Here is an 18,116-nt window from a genome sequence, read left to right on the forward strand (position 1 = left end):
GAGTCAGTTTATTGAGAGAAGCAACAAGAGGTTGAAAATTGATAAAGAAAATAAACTTGACATACAAGATTGTTTGAGAGGTGCAAATGAATAATTATATGTGTGAAAGCAATAAAGGAATGAAGCTATTGAAGAAGCCTATATGTGGAAGCAATTGTGTACAAAATCAGCAAGCTCTGAGAGGAATATAAAAAATGAGTTTGAAGATTTAAAGAAACAAATTAAAGAGATGGTAGCTAAGTACGAGAGTCAAGTAAAGAATGATAGGCAATACAAGGAAGACATTGAAGAATTACTCTCAAAACATTAAGATGCACTAAGAACATAAATGGAGACTTCTAGTGAGATGAAGAATTACATTGATTATCAAGAAAAGATCTATAATGACTAAAAGGATGAAACCATATGATGTTGCTTGGACAATTGAAGAATGAAGAGATCTATAAAGAGTTGGAAGATAAAGGCAAGCATTGGAAAGATTACTTTTTAAAATTGGCAATGCTAGCTAATCAAGCAATCATAGAAATTCTGAAACATCTAAGAGAAATTGATGCAGTAATGCATCCGCTCAATACTCCAGTTAAAGACTACAAGTTCGTTGAATATTGCATTTGGTAGAAGAATTGGAAGAGAAGATTGGTTGTCCAATTGAAAGAGAGGATTGAAATACCATAATCAATGTAGTTTTTAATTTAAATGTGATGTACTTTTTTTTCATCAATGAATGATTTGCTGTTATGTTTATTGATCCCCATATTTTCTTAACTAATAATTTGTGTTCATTAAAAAAATTTAGGTAAGGCTTACGATTCCCCAACATTCAACTATCATGTAAGGAGATAATTAACTAAATAATTTCATTTTCGTTCCATTCATATTTAATACATACTCATAAATTTTTTATTTTTTTAAAAACAAAAAAAAATTAATAAAGTTGTTTCCCCAACACCCTTATCAGACTCGCGAAAACTTCAAGAACATGGATGAACTTGAGAAAAACTAAGAAGTGATGAGAGCGGATGTTAGCCAATAGAAGGACAAAGTTGATTGATCCTAGAGGCTATACAGACTTTAGCAAGAAAGGAGAATACAAATGGGGATCCCCCAATTGCAAATGAAGTACACCAAACTAGTCCTTCTCAACCACCAGGCTTTACCCCGACTACCCAACGGTTTCATACAAAAACTATGCAATTTCCCATGTATAGTCTCCCACATGGTTACATTATGCCCTTAGTCATCAACCCCATGGTACTCCATTTAGTGCACCCCAAGTACTCCATTTTAATGCTAACGAAAATTGGCAACAACCTCATGTTGGTGATGATACACAATTGAAAGAGAAATTCCATGTTTTAGAAGAACGAATAAAAGAAATTGAGGGGACTAATGTATATGGTCTCGAAGCTTTTGATATGTGTTTGGTTCCCGATGTGGCTATACCTTCGAAATTCAAGGTGCCACATGTCTTAAAACTCATATGACCATGTATTGTAGAAAATTGGCTTCTCATGCTCTAAATGACAAACTTCTCATTCATTTTTTTCAAAATAGTTTGAGTGGGGCATCATTAAGTTGGTATATGCATCTCAAGCGCAATCTAATCCGTTCATGGAAAGACTTGGTTGATGCCTTCTTGAAACATTACAGGTACAACATTGACATGGCCCCTAACAAGATGCAGTTGCAAAATTCGTCGAAAAAGGACAATGAAACATTCAAAGAATATAAACAACGGTGGAGATAAGTGACATCTCAATTAGATCCTCATTTATTTGAAAGAGAAATGGTTGGTATGTTTATGGATACTCTTTAGTCGCCTTTTTATGATAAGATGATTGGGAGTATATCATCAAAAAAATTTGACATGGTCATGATAGAAGAAATAGTAGAAAGTGGCATGAGAAGTGATAAGATTGTATGTGGTAAGAAGAAATAAGAGGATGCTAACGTTGTAATGGCAAACCCAAGGGTCTCTTATTCTCCAGCCATGAATTCTCATCAACCTCCAAATTTTCAGCCCCTGATACCCCATATTCCCTATCAATATGTGGTTGCGACCTCACAAGCTCCCTACCCCCAATATCACCCTTAGCGGCCACCTTATTATCAACCAACCCTGGTCCAACCACCACCTGCCACGTTTTCCCCACAAAATCAATGGAACCAAAATCCAATCCTGAATCACTACAAACCACCAGTTAATCGATAAACGAAGATAACTTGTTTTGACCCGATTCCCGTGACATACAACCAATTGTTGCCTCACCTACTCCATAATTCAATGGTAGTCCTGAGATCAATGAAACCTATGTAACCATCATTCCCAAAATGGTATAACCCAAACGCCAAATATGAATACCATGCAGGAGTTGTAGGACTTTCCGTCGAAGATTGTCAAGCCCTAAAATATAAAGTGAAAGAACTTATTAATGTAAATTGGTTTACCTTCAAGGAAGACGATCCCAATTTAGGGAGTAATCCCTTGTCGGACCACGAGGATACCTCTATTAATCTCATTGAAGATGAGATAGACCAAAATACAAAAGATGATCATGTATCGACCATAGAGTCGTGCATGGAAAATAATAGATATTTCTCAACACCATTGGAAATCCTCTATAGAAAAGAGAATCTTAAGCCAACTCATAGCGTGAAAAATGCAATAATTGTCCAAGCACCGACCTCTTTTCCTTATGAAAATAACAAGGCGATATCATGGAATTATGAAATCACATCCCATTTAGTCAATCATCAATCAGGTGATAGCTTTAAACCTCAAGGTATTGATGCCACCAATATTTCAGAGATTGGTGGGATGACTCGGAGTTGTCAAGTATACGCTCCTGAACAACTTAGGAAAAAGGAGGGTCATGGAAAAAATGTTGTGTACCATGCCATAAAAGGACCTGAAACTTGCAAAAAGACGGTGCTTGAAGAAGAAGCTAACGAATTTTTGAAGTTTATCAAGAAAAGTGAGTATAAGGTGGTAGATCAACTAAATCAAACGCCTTCCAAGATATTTTTTTTCTTTCTTTGTTATTAAACTCTGAAGCGCATAGAAGGGCACTGATGAAAGTTTTAAACGAGGCCCATGTTACTCATGATATGACTGTCGACCAGTTTGATGGAGTTGTCATTAATATCATCGCCAATAGAGGCTTGAGTTTTAGCGATGGTGAATTACCAGATGAGGGGATATAACATAATAAAGCACTACACATTTCTGTGAAGTGTCATGATCATATTCTTGCATGGGTGTTAGTTGATAATGGTTTATCATTGAATGTCATGCCAAAACCAACACTCTCAAAACTATTTGTTGACGGAGCCTGCATGAAGCCCAGTGCTATGGTAGTGAAAGAATTTGATGGATCCAGGAGACAAGTCGTTGGTGAAATTGACATGCCGATTCAAATCAGACCATATAAATTGGGAATAACCTTCCAAGTGATGGATATTAAACCGGTGTACAATTGTCTGCTAGGGAGACCAGAGATTCATGCTGCTGGAGCAGTGACATCCACTCTCCACCAAAAGCTAAAATTTATAGTGAACGATAAGCTAATAATATTATCTAGGGAAGAAGATATTATAGTGAGTTATCTATCTTCCATGGGCTACATCGAAAACACAAAGGAAGCCATAGAGACTCCTTCCAAGCATTATAAATCGCCAATGTTGTCTTCATGGATGAATGATATTGTTTAAAGGAACCAAAAATATCTACCACATCATTGAACTCTACAAAATACATATTGGAAGGAGGAGTTGGGATATGTACCTACTAAAGTTGATAAAGAAAATGTTGTGAAGGAAAAACAAGAAAGCAGGATGGCTTGTTGGGAAAATCGAGTACCAAATTCACAAAAGATTCTTATTTGTGACATTCACCAAACCTTTCAAAGGGCCGAAATAATATATGTTGATTAGGTGGTTGTTACGGAAGAGGGTCATGTTGATGATGATACCCTCAAATTGGTGCGCCCTTGTCCTCCAAACACTAGTCTCAACAATTGGAACATCATCGAGTTTCTCGTGTTTGTTAATTAATGTTCAAAGTAATTGTGTATTTTAACTCCTTTTGCTCTGCCCAAGGCTATAAGGATAACTAGTTAGGGCACATGTATTTCAATTTCGTAATTATTATCAATAAATGTTTTTATGGATTCTCCAATTGTTTTTGTTTTTCTCTTTTCTTTTTATTAGCAATCTTTATTCATATTGTCTTTTTCCTTTTCCTCTTAATTTAAACAATGCAGAGTTGAAAATGAACATGTTGAAAATAGCATCGCTAGAACCCTTTATTGTAATTTTGAACTCCCAATTAATCACGCTGATGAGGATTGTGAAGACGATTGTGAGCCTCCCCCATAACTAGAAAGGCTAATGGAACATGAAGCTAAGATAATCCAATTGTATCAAGAACTTGTTGAGGTGATTGATTTAGGAACTGGATATAATAAGAAATAAATTAAAATTGGTATGTCTATGAAAGAAAGTGAAAGAGAAAAGTTGATTAAACTTTTATTTGACTATGTCGACGTCTTTGCATGGTCGTATCAGGATATTCCTGAGCTAGATACTAACATAATTGAACACAAGCTACCACTCAAGCCTGAATGTGCTCCAATTAAACAAAAACTAAGGAGGATAAGGTCTAATAGGTCACTTAAAATTAGAGAAGAGGTTAAGAAGCAATTTGATGCTGGTTTCTTAGCAATAGCAAAAAAAAAACTTCAATGGGTAGCTAATATTGTCCCAGTTCCAAATAAAGATGGAAATGTTCGATGGTGCGTTGATTATCCAAATTTAAATAAAGCTAGTCCTATAGACGGTTTTCATTTGCCTCATATTGATGTCCTAGTAGACAGCACTGCTCAATATTCTCTTTTATCCTTCATGGATGGTTTCTCAGGGTATAATCAAATCAAGATGGCTCCCGAAGATATGGAGAAAACTACATTCATCACACAATGGGGGCTTTCAGTTATAAAGTGATGCCATTTAGATTGAAGAATGATGGGGCAACCTAAAAAAAAGCAATGGTAACTTTGTTTCATCACATGATGCATAAGGTGATAGAGGTTTATGTGGATGATATGATTGCAAAATACCAGACCAAAGAAGACCATGCTATTAACAGATGACTCACTCTTCATCATTAACCTTCAAAAATTATTTGAGCGACTAAGAAAATTCAGACTCCGTTTAAACCTTGCTAAATGCACTTTTGGTGTGAGATCAAGCAAGTTACTTGGATTTATCGTTAGTAAAAAAGGAACAGAGGTGGACCCAAATAAAGTAAGAGCAATACAAGAAATGTCGGCTCCACGCACGGAAAAATAATTTTTTGGCTTTTTGGGTAGATTGAACTACATTGTCAAGTTCATATCACATCTAACTGCTACATGCGAGCCAATTTTCAAGTTGTTGCGCAAAGACCAAAAGGTTGAATGGAATGAGAATTGTCAAAAAGCTTTCGAAAATATTAAACAATACTTATCAAAACCACTAATCTTAGTGCCTCATTTTCATGGACAAACACTTATTATGTACTTAACAGTACTTGACGAGTTAATGGATTGTATTCTAGGGCAACATGATGAATATGGTAAGAAATAACAAGCTATTTATTATTTGAGCAAAAAATTCACCAGCTGTGAAACAAGGTATTCACTGCTTGAACGAACATGTTGCGCATTAGCACGGGCTGCTCGTCGGTTGAGGCAATACATGATATGTTATACAACTTTGTTGGTGTCTAAAATCGACCCAATTACGTGTATCTTTGAGAAACCTGCTCTTACTAAAAGGATTGCCTGTTGGCAGATATTGTTATCAGAATACGACTTGGTGTATGTTACACAGACCGCTATTAAAGGAAACGCACTAGCAGAGTATTTGGCTCAACATCTTGTAGAAGATTATCAATCCATGTAGTGTGAGTTCCCCGGTGAAGGTATAATGACATTATTTGAAGATACTGAATCATATGATAAAGAAAAATGGACGTTGGTGTTTGATAGTGCTTCTAATTCATTAGGTCGTGGAATTAGAGCCATTTTGATTTCCCCAGAGAACCAGTTCACTCCATTTATGGCTAGATTGTGTTTTGATTGCACAAACAATATTGCATAATATGAGGCATGTCTCATAAGCATTAAAGCAGCCATTAAATCAAAGGTAAAAGTTCTTGAGGTATATGGAGACTCGTCTTTGGTCATCTATCAAACAAAAGGAGAGTGGGAAACTCGAGATTCCAAATTGATTGTGTATCATACGTCAATGAATTGGTAGAACACTTCAAGCATATCACTTTTCACCATATTCCTTGAGAAGGAAACCAATTGGTCGACGCCCTGGCCACATTGTCATCAATGTTCAAAATAAGTGTCGGTTAGGATGTGCCGGTCATAAAAATTCAATATAAGGATAAGCCAACATATTGCTTATCGATAGAAGAAGAGTCTGACGGCAAGCCATGGTTTTATGATATCAAATCATATGTTAAGAATAAGGAATATCCATTGGATATTTCAGAGAACGACAAGAGGGTTTTAAGGAGGTTGTCAATGAATTTCTTCTTAATTGGTGATGTGCTTTAGAAGATAAATCATGATATGGTTCTCCTCAAATGTGTGGATAAAGCGGAAGCAGAGAAAATCATTCAAGAGGTTCACGAAGGTTCTTTTGAAACTCATGCAAATGGACACACAATGGCAAGAAAAATCTTAAGGGTTGACTACTATTGGTTGACCATGGATTCCGATTGCTTTAGTTACATAAATAAATTTCATAAATGTCAAATTTATGCTGATAAAGCACAAGTACTGCCCACCTCTTTGAATATTTTAATATCACCATGGCCATTTTCAATGTGAGGGATGGATCTTATTGGACTCATCGAGCCTAAGGCTTCAAATGGGCACCGGTTTATCCTAGTAGCTATTGATTATTTCATAAAATGGATTGAAGCCACTTCTTATGCATCCAATAGTTATTGATCATTTCACAAAATGTGAAGAGAAGTGTGGTTGTTAGATTCATCAAAAGAGATTTGATTTGTCGATATGGTTTGCCAAATAAGATAATCACTGATAATGCGACTAATCTAAATAACAAAATGATAAGAGTTGTGTGACCGTTTCAAAACTCAACACCATAATTCTTCTCCATATCGTTCGAAAATGAATGGGAATGTAGAAGCAGCAAAAAAGAATATCAAGAAGATCATACAAAAGATGGTGGAGACATATAAGGATTGGCATGAAATGCTTCACTTTTCTCCAAAGAGGCGACTCATTTCTCATTAGTGTATGGAATGGAAGTCGTACTTCCTATTGAAGTTGAGATTCCCTCGATCTGAGTCTTGATGAAAACAAAACTAGAAGAGAAAAAAGTAGAATTGAATCTCATTGAAGAAAAATGAATGATAGCTCTGTATCATGGACAACTATATCAAAAAAGACTTAAAAAGCATACGAGAAAAAAGTATGTCCTTAAGAGTTTCAAGAAGAGGACTTAGTGTTAAAGAAAATATTGCCCATAAAAAGGATTCTCGTCGAAAATGGACCCTGAATTACGAAGGACCATATGTTGTGAAAAAAGCTTTCTCTAGGGGAGCTCTAATGTAAGACCCATAGATTTAAATTCTAATTTATGTATTTTGGTGTATTTTGGTATTGAACTCTGAGGCTTTTTAGCCAAGTTATTGATATTTTGTTAGTTTAATGCCCAAAAATATCTTTTGATGCCCCGATTAAAATTATTTGTCGATAAATAAATTAGATCAAATGCAGTGAATCTTTTGTCAAAGAATAATTTATTTATGTTATGAAGAATTTAATACAGGGCTGTTTTGTTAAAAATATCTCGAGTTGCTGAAAATTTTATATGTCAATTGAGTTGCGACGATAGTAGATATTTTTATCAAAATAGTTTGAGAAGTGATGGGAGGTGATGTGGAAAGGATGATTTTTATAAATATCTAAAATATCTAGATATTTAGATATTGGTTTGGTTTAATTAAGATTATATATATAAGTAATATATATATATATATATGTGAGAAGAAAGAAAAGGAAAACAAAGAAAATAGAAGAAAGGAAAAACAAAGGAAAAATGAAAAGGAAAGAAAAGAAAATAGAACGTCTTATTCCTCTCCTTGCCTCGCGAACTCCATCTTTCTTCCTTCTCCATTCTTCTTCTTTTGCTTCAAGAAAAGAAACCCAAGGCTTAGTGGGTGAGAAAGAACAAATTTCCAAGCTCCTTTCTTCCTCCTTGATTCAAAAGCGAAGAAAACTGTGTTACGGTTTTTCAAAACCATCAAACCCAAATCTTTGCGTTTCTTCGATTTTTGAGCTTTATTTCGCGAAGAGATAAAAGGGAAAATTGTTCATCTTCCCGCTACGTTGCTAGTGAACAAACTTTGGAAGCAACGACGCGAATGAAGTTTTTACCAAAATTAATCGCGGTGTCGTAATCGCTTGTTAAAGCTACCCTTAAGGTAAGGGCTCCTTCGAAACTTTTAGCTTGCATATAGGATGCTATATCTGTATTTGTGGAGTTGGAATTTTGTGAAATGGATGTGTGATTTTGTGAAAAAGGGATTTAATTCATTTATGTGTGTTTTGATGAAATTAAAATTGATATGTTTGAGGTGTGGTTTGTGAAAATTAATTTGGCATGAGTGATGTTTGAATTTTGTGGAAATTACGGGTGATTGATGATTGAGCTTGGTGTGGTTTATGTGGAAAAATGAATTGATATGATTTGGTGTGAATTTTGGATTGAATTTGAGAATATGTTTGAGTATGCTCTGTGTGGTATTTGAAAAATCATTAGTGGTAAATGAGTATTAAAAATGGGGAATTCTTTAATAGCTGCATTTACTTAATGATTGTTGTGGAAAGAGTCCGAGTATGCTCATACATTTCATAGTACATGGCGACCGGATGGGCCATGCTGATAGTGGTGACCGAATGGGCCACGAGATGATTCCATGTGATATGTTGGTTCATCTTATCCTTGCGGGGATTATCGCGTTGTGAAGGTCCGCGATAGACTGCATATTTTTGTAAATTGTACTGACCCGTGATAGGTGGCACCTCAGTAAATAGTACTATTGGCCTGTGATATACGGTACATTTACGATTTACGTTTTTAGTAAATCGTGTTGACCCGTGATAGGTGGTACCTCGGTAATTTAGTACAAGGCATGTGATAGGCAGTACAATTATGATTTACGCCTCTTCGAGGAGGGTTTGGTTTGAAATTTCGAGTCCATGCATTTTGGCATATACGCATTGCATTAGGGTGCGTGACACGCAAGTCATGTTTGATTTAATGTTATGATTGTGTGTGTATACTCAGTTGTTGTTGTGATTGTGCCTTAATTGCTAAGTGCGGTTGTTTTGGATTTGTTATAAGTGTTGGTTGATTGCGAAACCTTTTCGAAACATTTCATAATTGATTTCTGCACTTTTTCTGATGTGTATTCGAATACAAGAAGGTTGTATTCGAATACAGATGTCCTGATTTGGCTACTGACTTCAGACACAGCACTGTATTCGACTACAAGAATGTTGTATTCAAATACAGTGGTTTTGTTTTTACTGCTGACATCTTGTCTCGTAGTCGACTATAGATGTGTTGTTTTTGCTACTGACTTATGAAATATCACTGTATTCAAATAAAGGATGCTGTATTCGACAGTGCAGTTTTGTTAAAAACTTCATTTTTCAACTTTGATTATGCAGGTTTGGCATATGAAAACCCTTTCAAGGAGTATGCTAAGATGAAAGGTTATTTTGTGCATTTAAAATTTAAATGCTAAGTGATATTTGTTAATTTTGGTTGGTGACCTTTACAATTATTGTGGAAATATGGGATTTGCCCTCAAATGAGAACCAGGCTCGTCCTACCGAGTAGTACCCTAGAGATGGACACGTAGTTAGACATACTTGACTGGTGTTGTGTCAGAAGGATCGTGCGGGGCGCATGGTGATCACCCGGGTTGTATAGTTTTTTGAAGCATGATCACATTAGATGGTTGTATAGGGGATAGATATCTTTCTTTCGTGGATGTATTTATTTTAATTTGGAAGACTGTACATATACCTCATATTGTCAGCTAGACTTTTATTTTGATGGGTCCATGTACCACTTTTTGATGTGACGTATGGGAGTTGAAATTCTTGGGGCAGTGCTTTTGTACAGGTGTCTGCCAAGAATACCCTAGGGGTATGAGCTATGTCAGATAGGCCTCATAGCCCTAGTGTATTTTGATGTTTAAATACTTTGGATTTTTATTTCAAAAACTATTCCGCTGCTTGTAAATACTGTTGACTTTTGTCGTTGTGTTACGACTTAAATATTTATCAAAAAGTATTTATTTCTTTATTTTTTGATATTCATGAATTTGAATTTGTTTTTTAAAAAAAATACACTCGCGCTGTTAAAAATCGGGGTGTTACATCTAATACTCAAAGAAATGGATGGAGAGAAATTTCCACTTTCAGTAAATTCAAATGCAGTCAAAAAATATTATACTTAAAAAAAACTAAAAAAAAATGATTAAAATATGGGCTCGGTAGGTTGAAAACCTGAAAAGGTGACCTAGACAAAAATTAGAGTATACTGATTTATTGAAAACTTGGAAGAGCGATCCATGCAAAAATTAGGGATTAAAAAAAAAATCAAGCGCTTTAAACTAGGGCAATTATTATTCTTGGAAGTTGACTAATAGGAGTTCTAAACTACAAGAATGACTAGTGTTTGTTATGCCTCCAACTAAAGCTAAACACACTTGTCTCCGCATTATAACCTCTGCCTCAATTGTTTTGTTTTCAGTGTAACGAATGTACTTTTTCCAATATTGTCATTCGATGTTGTACGTTAAACTAATCCAGTTTCATTATTGATTGTTCTATTGTTTTAAAATGTTTTATGATAATAAATATTGGAATTTGAAATATGTGAAAATATAAAAATATTTTAAGTTATTTTGACACTTGAAAAATATATACACAGGAACTCAATTCATTCTCAAGATATATGAATGTGTATAAAATGATAAGGAGGATAATCATTTTAAACAATGGACTTTACTTCGCCTAAAAAAAGCAGTCACCCGATAGATACGAAAAGTCATTATGCAGAAACAATATTTGTTTTTATTTATCTGTTGAATTTTGGAGCGAAGAAGAGCATAAAGATCGGGGAATCAGAGAAATGAACAAGAAGTGATCAATAATTCACGACATACATAAATCATGCATAATTTTGTACATAATTTGTTGATGCACTAGCCTTACTGATGCCTTGCTTATGTTTTCTGTTGTTGTTATAGAGGTTTTGTTCTTTTGTATATCTTGTAACTATTCTTGTACCTATTGTAACTAGTTAGAACTAATTGGAAAAATGATAATTTTATAACTAAATGTTTGATACAAAATATGGGAAAAATTGTATGTAATGAATTAATTAATGAAGAAATCAATTCCCTTTTTCCTTAGCCATTGTCCACATGATGCAAAACAAAGAGACAAAATTCTGAGTTTGAAACAAAAAAACTAAAAGACAAATGCGGTTGAATCATGTACAAAATTAACCAAAGTTGCAAATATAAAAAAAATAAAAATAAAAACTCTTTAGACCAACAAAATAACCCTGTCTAGTAGATGAACATAATCAAATAAAAACAAATAGGCTAAAACCGTGAATGGATCAGATGTGCAGAATAACTCAGATTATGAGCAAAGAAATTAAGCATCAAACTGAAAATTAATGGGGAAGCACAAAGCCCAACAAGAAAGCAACCAAACAAGTTAAAAAAACTCTATAAATACATTTTCATTTATCTTTTAAAGGGGATCTAAAATTAACTCTACTTATAAAAAAAAACACATACAAAGAAGGAGAAGATGAAGAAATCAAAAGAAGTATCAGTAACAGAAAACAAACATAAAACGCAAAGGTATTTTTCCTATATAATAAATCTATTTCTTCTTTATCTTTACCGTGTAATTACTTTTTTGTTATAAAAATGTAGATTTTTTATTTGTAAGAGCAAAAATAAGATAACATAATGAACGAAAATATAAAAAATAAGACTAAAAAATTCAAACATGTGACGATATTGTTGTCGTCGCTGCTGAAACAACAACCAGACCTTTTGGCGTCGTCATGCCCTCCTCCTCAATCTCTTCCCCTCTCTCGATTTCCTCTCTCTCTCTCTCTCTCTAAATCAGTTTCCTATTTTTTTTTGTTTTTTTTTTTGTTCAAGAAAGCGTTGATGGTTTTTGTCAACCCAACAGCCACCCCACCTGTGTGATTTGTAAGTTTCTATCTAGGATTTTCAGTGTCTTGTCCCTTTTAATTTTTATTTATTTATTTTGATGTGTTAAACCTAAGTTCAGTTTTTTGAGACAAAATCTCAATTTAATGTTTTGATGAAAACAAACAAAAAGTTAATTAAGAATGTTAATTATGATTCTAAATGTTATGTTAGTTTAACTTGTGCTTTTGAGTGTATTAATTCAAAGATAGGATTTAAGCAAAGCAAATAAATCATCAAAAAAATGCAAGAAACTGAACAGACAAGAATTGCAAACATTCTTAACAAAATCTGGAAAAACGGATAATGTTCTCCAGTTTCAGAATGATCATCACAGCTCCAAAACCAATCAATCTCCACTAGTTAAAAGAAGTTTTAGCCTCTGGATTTTACATCTATATCATCAGCATTTGGCAAGGAACAAACTGAGATAATTAGATTCAAAGAAACTATTTGAATCACAAAGAGAGAAGATCACAAATTAGCAAGACCAGAAAGATCTGAACATTCTTGACATCATTCTGATCAATCTGAACAGTAGTGGAATGATCGTCACAGCTCCAAAATCAATCAATCTCCATTAGTTCAAAGGAGATGTTGCCTCTGAATTTCATGCTAATGTTATCAATACTTGGCAAGGAACAAGTAGGAACCATTCTAGTCAAAGAAGGCATTCGAATCACAAAGAGAGAAGATCACGAATTAGCAAGACCAGACAGATCTGAACATTCTTGAAAGCATTTTGATCAATCTGGACAACACTGCAACATCAGCCTCCAGACTGATAAACATTCTCCAGCTTGTTATACTAGATCTTCAACAACAAACATCTTTCTCCAAAATGATCAGACCAGTCTCCAGATTGATAATCAATCTCCGTTTCTACAGAATTTCAGCATTGATCTCCTTACTTCTGCATAAGTTCATAATCATTCACCAAACTATTTTGGACAGAATCAAGGCTCCAGATCGAAGTTGTAACATCAATAATTACATATTAAGCTTCAAGGATCATTAAACACAAGATAAATCTGATTATGTTCAAAGTTCAAATTATGTTAAGCTTCAAGGATCATTAAACACAAGATAAATCATATTAAGCTTCAGTCAACAAAGTTCAAATTATGTTCAAAGACTGGAATATTTTTATTCAAATATATTGGTTTTGGTCAAATCTAACAAAGCACTACCAACAGTTCTTTTGACCAATATTAAATGCTCTAAAAAGCCTATAAAAGGAAGGCCAAGCTCAAGGAAAAATTAGAGCTTCAAGTACTAAGAAAATTCATTACTCATTTCAATCATACTTGAATTTCTCTCACACACATACATTGAATTAATTCTGATTTTTCCCATTCGATTCCTAGAATCATTCTTGTGTATTTTTTTGTCAAAGAATCAGAACTCAAACAAGTGTCGAGCCTTCTCAGATTGTAACAAAACAATGTCATCATTATTGTAAAACTCAAACTATAAGAGTTTAGTATAGCTTGGGTAGATTGTAAGAAATCCTATCAAGGTTGATAGGTGACTTGATTGAACTCCTTTCTGGGTGAAAAAGTTTTAATTTTGTAGCACATTAAGGTTGATCTAAACTAGGTGCTGTAAAACCAAGAAGGTTCTTTGTTTTAAACACTTAGTGAAAAATCTCACAGCTGTGAGGACTAGACGTAACTTGGGATGGGTGAACCAGAATATATCATTCCCTTATCTATTTACTTTCAGTTTGATTGATTATCAAGTTAAACACATAAACTGAATTACTGATTTTAACTAACAAAGAACGTTCTCAGTTTTTTGGTTAAAACCAAGAACGTTCTTCGTTTCCTGTTTTCACAACCAAGATCAATCTTGAGTTATTTTCTTAAGTTTTTAATAGGAATTTTTAAAAGGTGTATTTACAATTCAAACCCCCCTTCCTTGTAAATCAAAATTGTTACTTCATTGTTGGGCTCCAAACAAAAACAAAATGCAAATCTATCCATCTCAACCCTTTTTTGTTCTCTTATTTTTTTTAGAAATTTAATTTGCTTCGTAACTAAATATCAAATTTCATAAATAAAAAAAAGGGAAAAAAACACAAACAAAGATTTCATTAAAAATTAATTAGATGTGATATATTTTTAATCTTTGAGTTGTTATGACACAAGTTGTGACAACTTGCTGGTTTTAAATCTCATCTTCACAGATAAATTAATAAATTAAAACTCATAAACAAATTAATAAATAAAATTATTAAATATTAACAAAAAATAACATCTTTTAATCATTGAGTTGCAGAATATAAATTATACAATTTGGTAGTTTTAAAATTTATTTTTATAAATAAATAAATCCAAAATCAACTTTTTAAAATTTGATTAATTATATGAGATATTTTTTAATCTTGAGTTGTTAAGACACAAGTTGAACTATTTGGTGGTTTTGAAACCCAATTTTAAAGTCGAAAATAATATAAAATTTTCTTAAGAGGATTAAATTAGATGTGACATCTTTTTTACTCATTGACTTTTTGAGATACATAGGAGCAAAATCACCCTCTTGTCGAGCACACTAATAATTTTATTTTATTTTTTTACTTTTCTTTCTTAAAGATACTTTTATTTCAAAATCACATTCAAAAAATAAAAAATTGATATTTATATTTGATAATAAGGAGAAATAAATATATTTAAGTTAATATTAATTTTGCACAATTGGTTATAGGTAACTGTATTTTAACGGATGTCGTAGGGTGCTAATATCTTCCCTACGCATAATCGACTCCCGAACTCAAAATCTGGTTCAAAGACTATTTTTTATTTATTTATATTTTTTCTATGTTTAAGGATTTTCCAATATTTTCCCTATTTTAAAATAAATTTTGAGGCGATTCAATTGAATTCGGGAAACACTCGAAATTTTAGGACACGACAATTAGCTTATATTTGCTTGTTTATTATTTTTTTTTAATTCTGAATGAATTTAATACTGAAGTACCTTTGAAGGATTGCACCCAAAAATTATTTATCTTTATAATTGTTTGAAGATTTGTGATTTAATTCCTCTAGAACTAAAATTTTAATATTCGAGCATCATTGTAGGATTGCTCAAATTGAGAATTTTGGTATAGTTCTTGAAGAACTAATAATTCAAAATTAACCATCCCTTGCAGGATTATACATAGTAAATTTCTTTTTTTGAAATCATTTATGAAGATTTGTGGTTGAGTTTTTGAAAAACTAAACTATCATATGAAGGTATTTCAAAACACAAAAAAATGAGTTTGAATTGTGTCAATCATTTTAAATTTTATTCTTTTTAATTAGTTTTTTTTTTCAAAAGCTTATCTTCAGTTAAACACAACATAGATTGAAGATATGACATAAAGAACTTAGACACAAAAATAAAGCGATAAGGGAGAAGAAAAACACATAAGTATTTTTATTCTAATTCGCAAAAATTGGTTCTACACCTAGCTCTCCCCTTACAAAAAGATTGGTCCCTAGTAGAATCAAATATTTAATTCACTAAAGTACTCTTAACTCTGCCTCTACATGTTTTGAGTATTCTTATATCTTCTCCAAGGTAAGTATTGTTTTCTTGACTCTCCAAGTATTTTTATACTACTTCGCAACAATTGTTGCTACATCTAGTTCTCGCTTTATGGTTAGGCATTGAGTATTGTCAAGCCTCTCTAGACATTGAGTATTATTGTCTTGTCTCTTCAGTCATTGAGTATTAGAAAGCCTCTCAAGGCATTGAATATTGTTTTCTAGTTTATATAAATATTGAGTATTATCAAATCTCTACAAACTTTTTTTTTATACAATAATTCCTTAACATGCAACCATAAGTTCAATCTCTTGATTCCTCGAGATTGTTGGCTTCACTGCTTTTCAAGCTACCCACTAGAAAGCTTCTAGTCTTCTAAAAAAATCATGGCAATCATTATGTTGTTGAGAAATTGAGTGTTTAGATATGTCACTATACTAATTTTTTTCAAAGGTGGTTTTCGCTATTGAGCTATATTACAATTGTTTGAATTTGTGTCTAATGAGAGCACAAATTATTTTCTAGATTCTAATTCTCAAGTGAGAGGATATTATAATAAAAAAATTATATCGAATCAAGTTATAACCCTTTATTAATTAAAGAGAATATAAACATAAGAACTTGGTCCATTTACAACCAAAAAATGTCTCTAAGTGGGAGAGCATTTGCAATATATTTCTTTTTCTTGTTCAAGACTTTTTCTGAATATATTCTATTCAATTGAATGTTACTTTTATCATTTCTCTCTCCCATGGATGTTCAATTGGAACATCTCGTGGTGTGGGTTTTAACTTTTTAATTCCTCATCTTAGTCTACATATATAAGAAAATATTTTATAGACACCCAAATACCTCTTAAACATTTTATGAGAAATAGTGTAATATAATAGATGTGATTTATTGATATGTAATGAAAGAAAAAATAAAAAGAAAATAAAGTATTAACAGATGTATTAAAAATAATAGTGTTCAAATATCACTTTTGTAACATATATGATACAATGCTACATATAGTGTTCAAAATAGTGTTGAAATATGCATATGTATGGATGTGTACCATCTTATGGTTATGATTAGTTACTCATCTCTCACCAATGCAATATCAGCTAGCTAGTTACCAAGCAACAAGATCGGCTGCTCTTCTGTACCACTGTCAGTCAATATTCCGAATATTTCTCTCTCCTCTCTCTCATCTTGTTTGTGTTGTACTTTTTGCATGAAACTCACTCATTTTGCGCCTTTGGACTCATTCACTCCCTTCTCTTTACTTTGACTCACGCGCCTCCATCAAAATCAAAGTATCAAACAAATCACAATAAACATCATTTGGTAACATTCCCACACACAACATCACAATCTTCTCCTATCCCTATATAAACTCTACACTCATTAATTTCCATCATATATATCTCTCTCTCTAACCATGCAAGTTTTGAAATCGGCAACAAAAATGCAAGCATCTCCTCCACTACCACCACCGCCACCTCCTTCTTTGAACCGGCTGACACCGTATGAAATGGTGCACCACCTAGCTTCATCCAACCCGGTGGTGATTTTCAGCATGAACGACTGCTACATGTCCACAGTAGCAAAGGGACTGCTCATCAGCCTTGGTGTGGGTCCCACTTTAGTGAAGCTTGATGAGCAGGCTGACCGGTCTGCCATATGGACAGTGTTGTGCGAATTTGCGGCGGGGACTGATCAGCCGGCCATTCCGGCTGTCTTCGTGGGGGGTAAGTTTCTTGGTGGGGTACAGACTCTCATGACTAATCACATCCATGGAACACTTGTTCCTCTGCTCAAGGAAGCTGGTGCTCTCTGGCTTTGAGATCTCTTGTTTCAATTTTCTCAAATTCATCTAGTTAGTTATTATCAAAGTGATATATATATAGTGCTAAATTATGTGTAAGAAATGAAAGACATGATAAGTGCTTTTCAAGTCAATTTATATATGTGCATATTTTTATGAGTTGCTAATCTAAGAAGATTGCCATAGATTATAATATAAAAAATGTTATATATACAAAAACTTGATATAAATGGAATCATGTATTGTATTTATATTTATTATGTACAATAAATATAAACAAAGTACATGTGCTTCATTTGTGTCAAAATTGTGTGTTCATATAACATTTCTGTTAAAATATATGGTTCAATGATTATTGTAAATATGATTATTATATATATATATATACATATATATATATATATATATATATATATATATATATATATATAT

General features: G+C 33.2%; 1 protein-coding gene across 1 annotated transcript; it reads left to right on the top strand.

The window, feature by feature from the left end:
• The first annotated feature begins 17,171 nt into the window (after positions 1-17,171).
• On the top strand, positions 17,172-17,824 carry LOC101491923 (monothiol glutaredoxin-S10-like). The gene has a single exon (XM_004488248.4). The coding sequence runs from the start codon at positions 17,298-17,300 to the stop codon at positions 17,700-17,702; it is 405 nt and encodes a 134-aa protein (XP_004488305.3). The 5' UTR covers positions 17,172-17,297; the 3' UTR covers positions 17,703-17,824.
• The last annotated feature ends 292 nt before the right edge of the window (positions 17,825-18,116 follow it).

This window comes from Cicer arietinum, chromosome 1, assembly GCF_000331145.2.
Source record: "Cicer arietinum cultivar CDC Frontier isolate Library 1 chromosome 1, Cicar.CDCFrontier_v2.0, whole genome shotgun sequence".
Taxonomy (NCBI): domain Eukaryota; kingdom Viridiplantae; phylum Streptophyta; class Magnoliopsida; order Fabales; family Fabaceae; genus Cicer; species Cicer arietinum.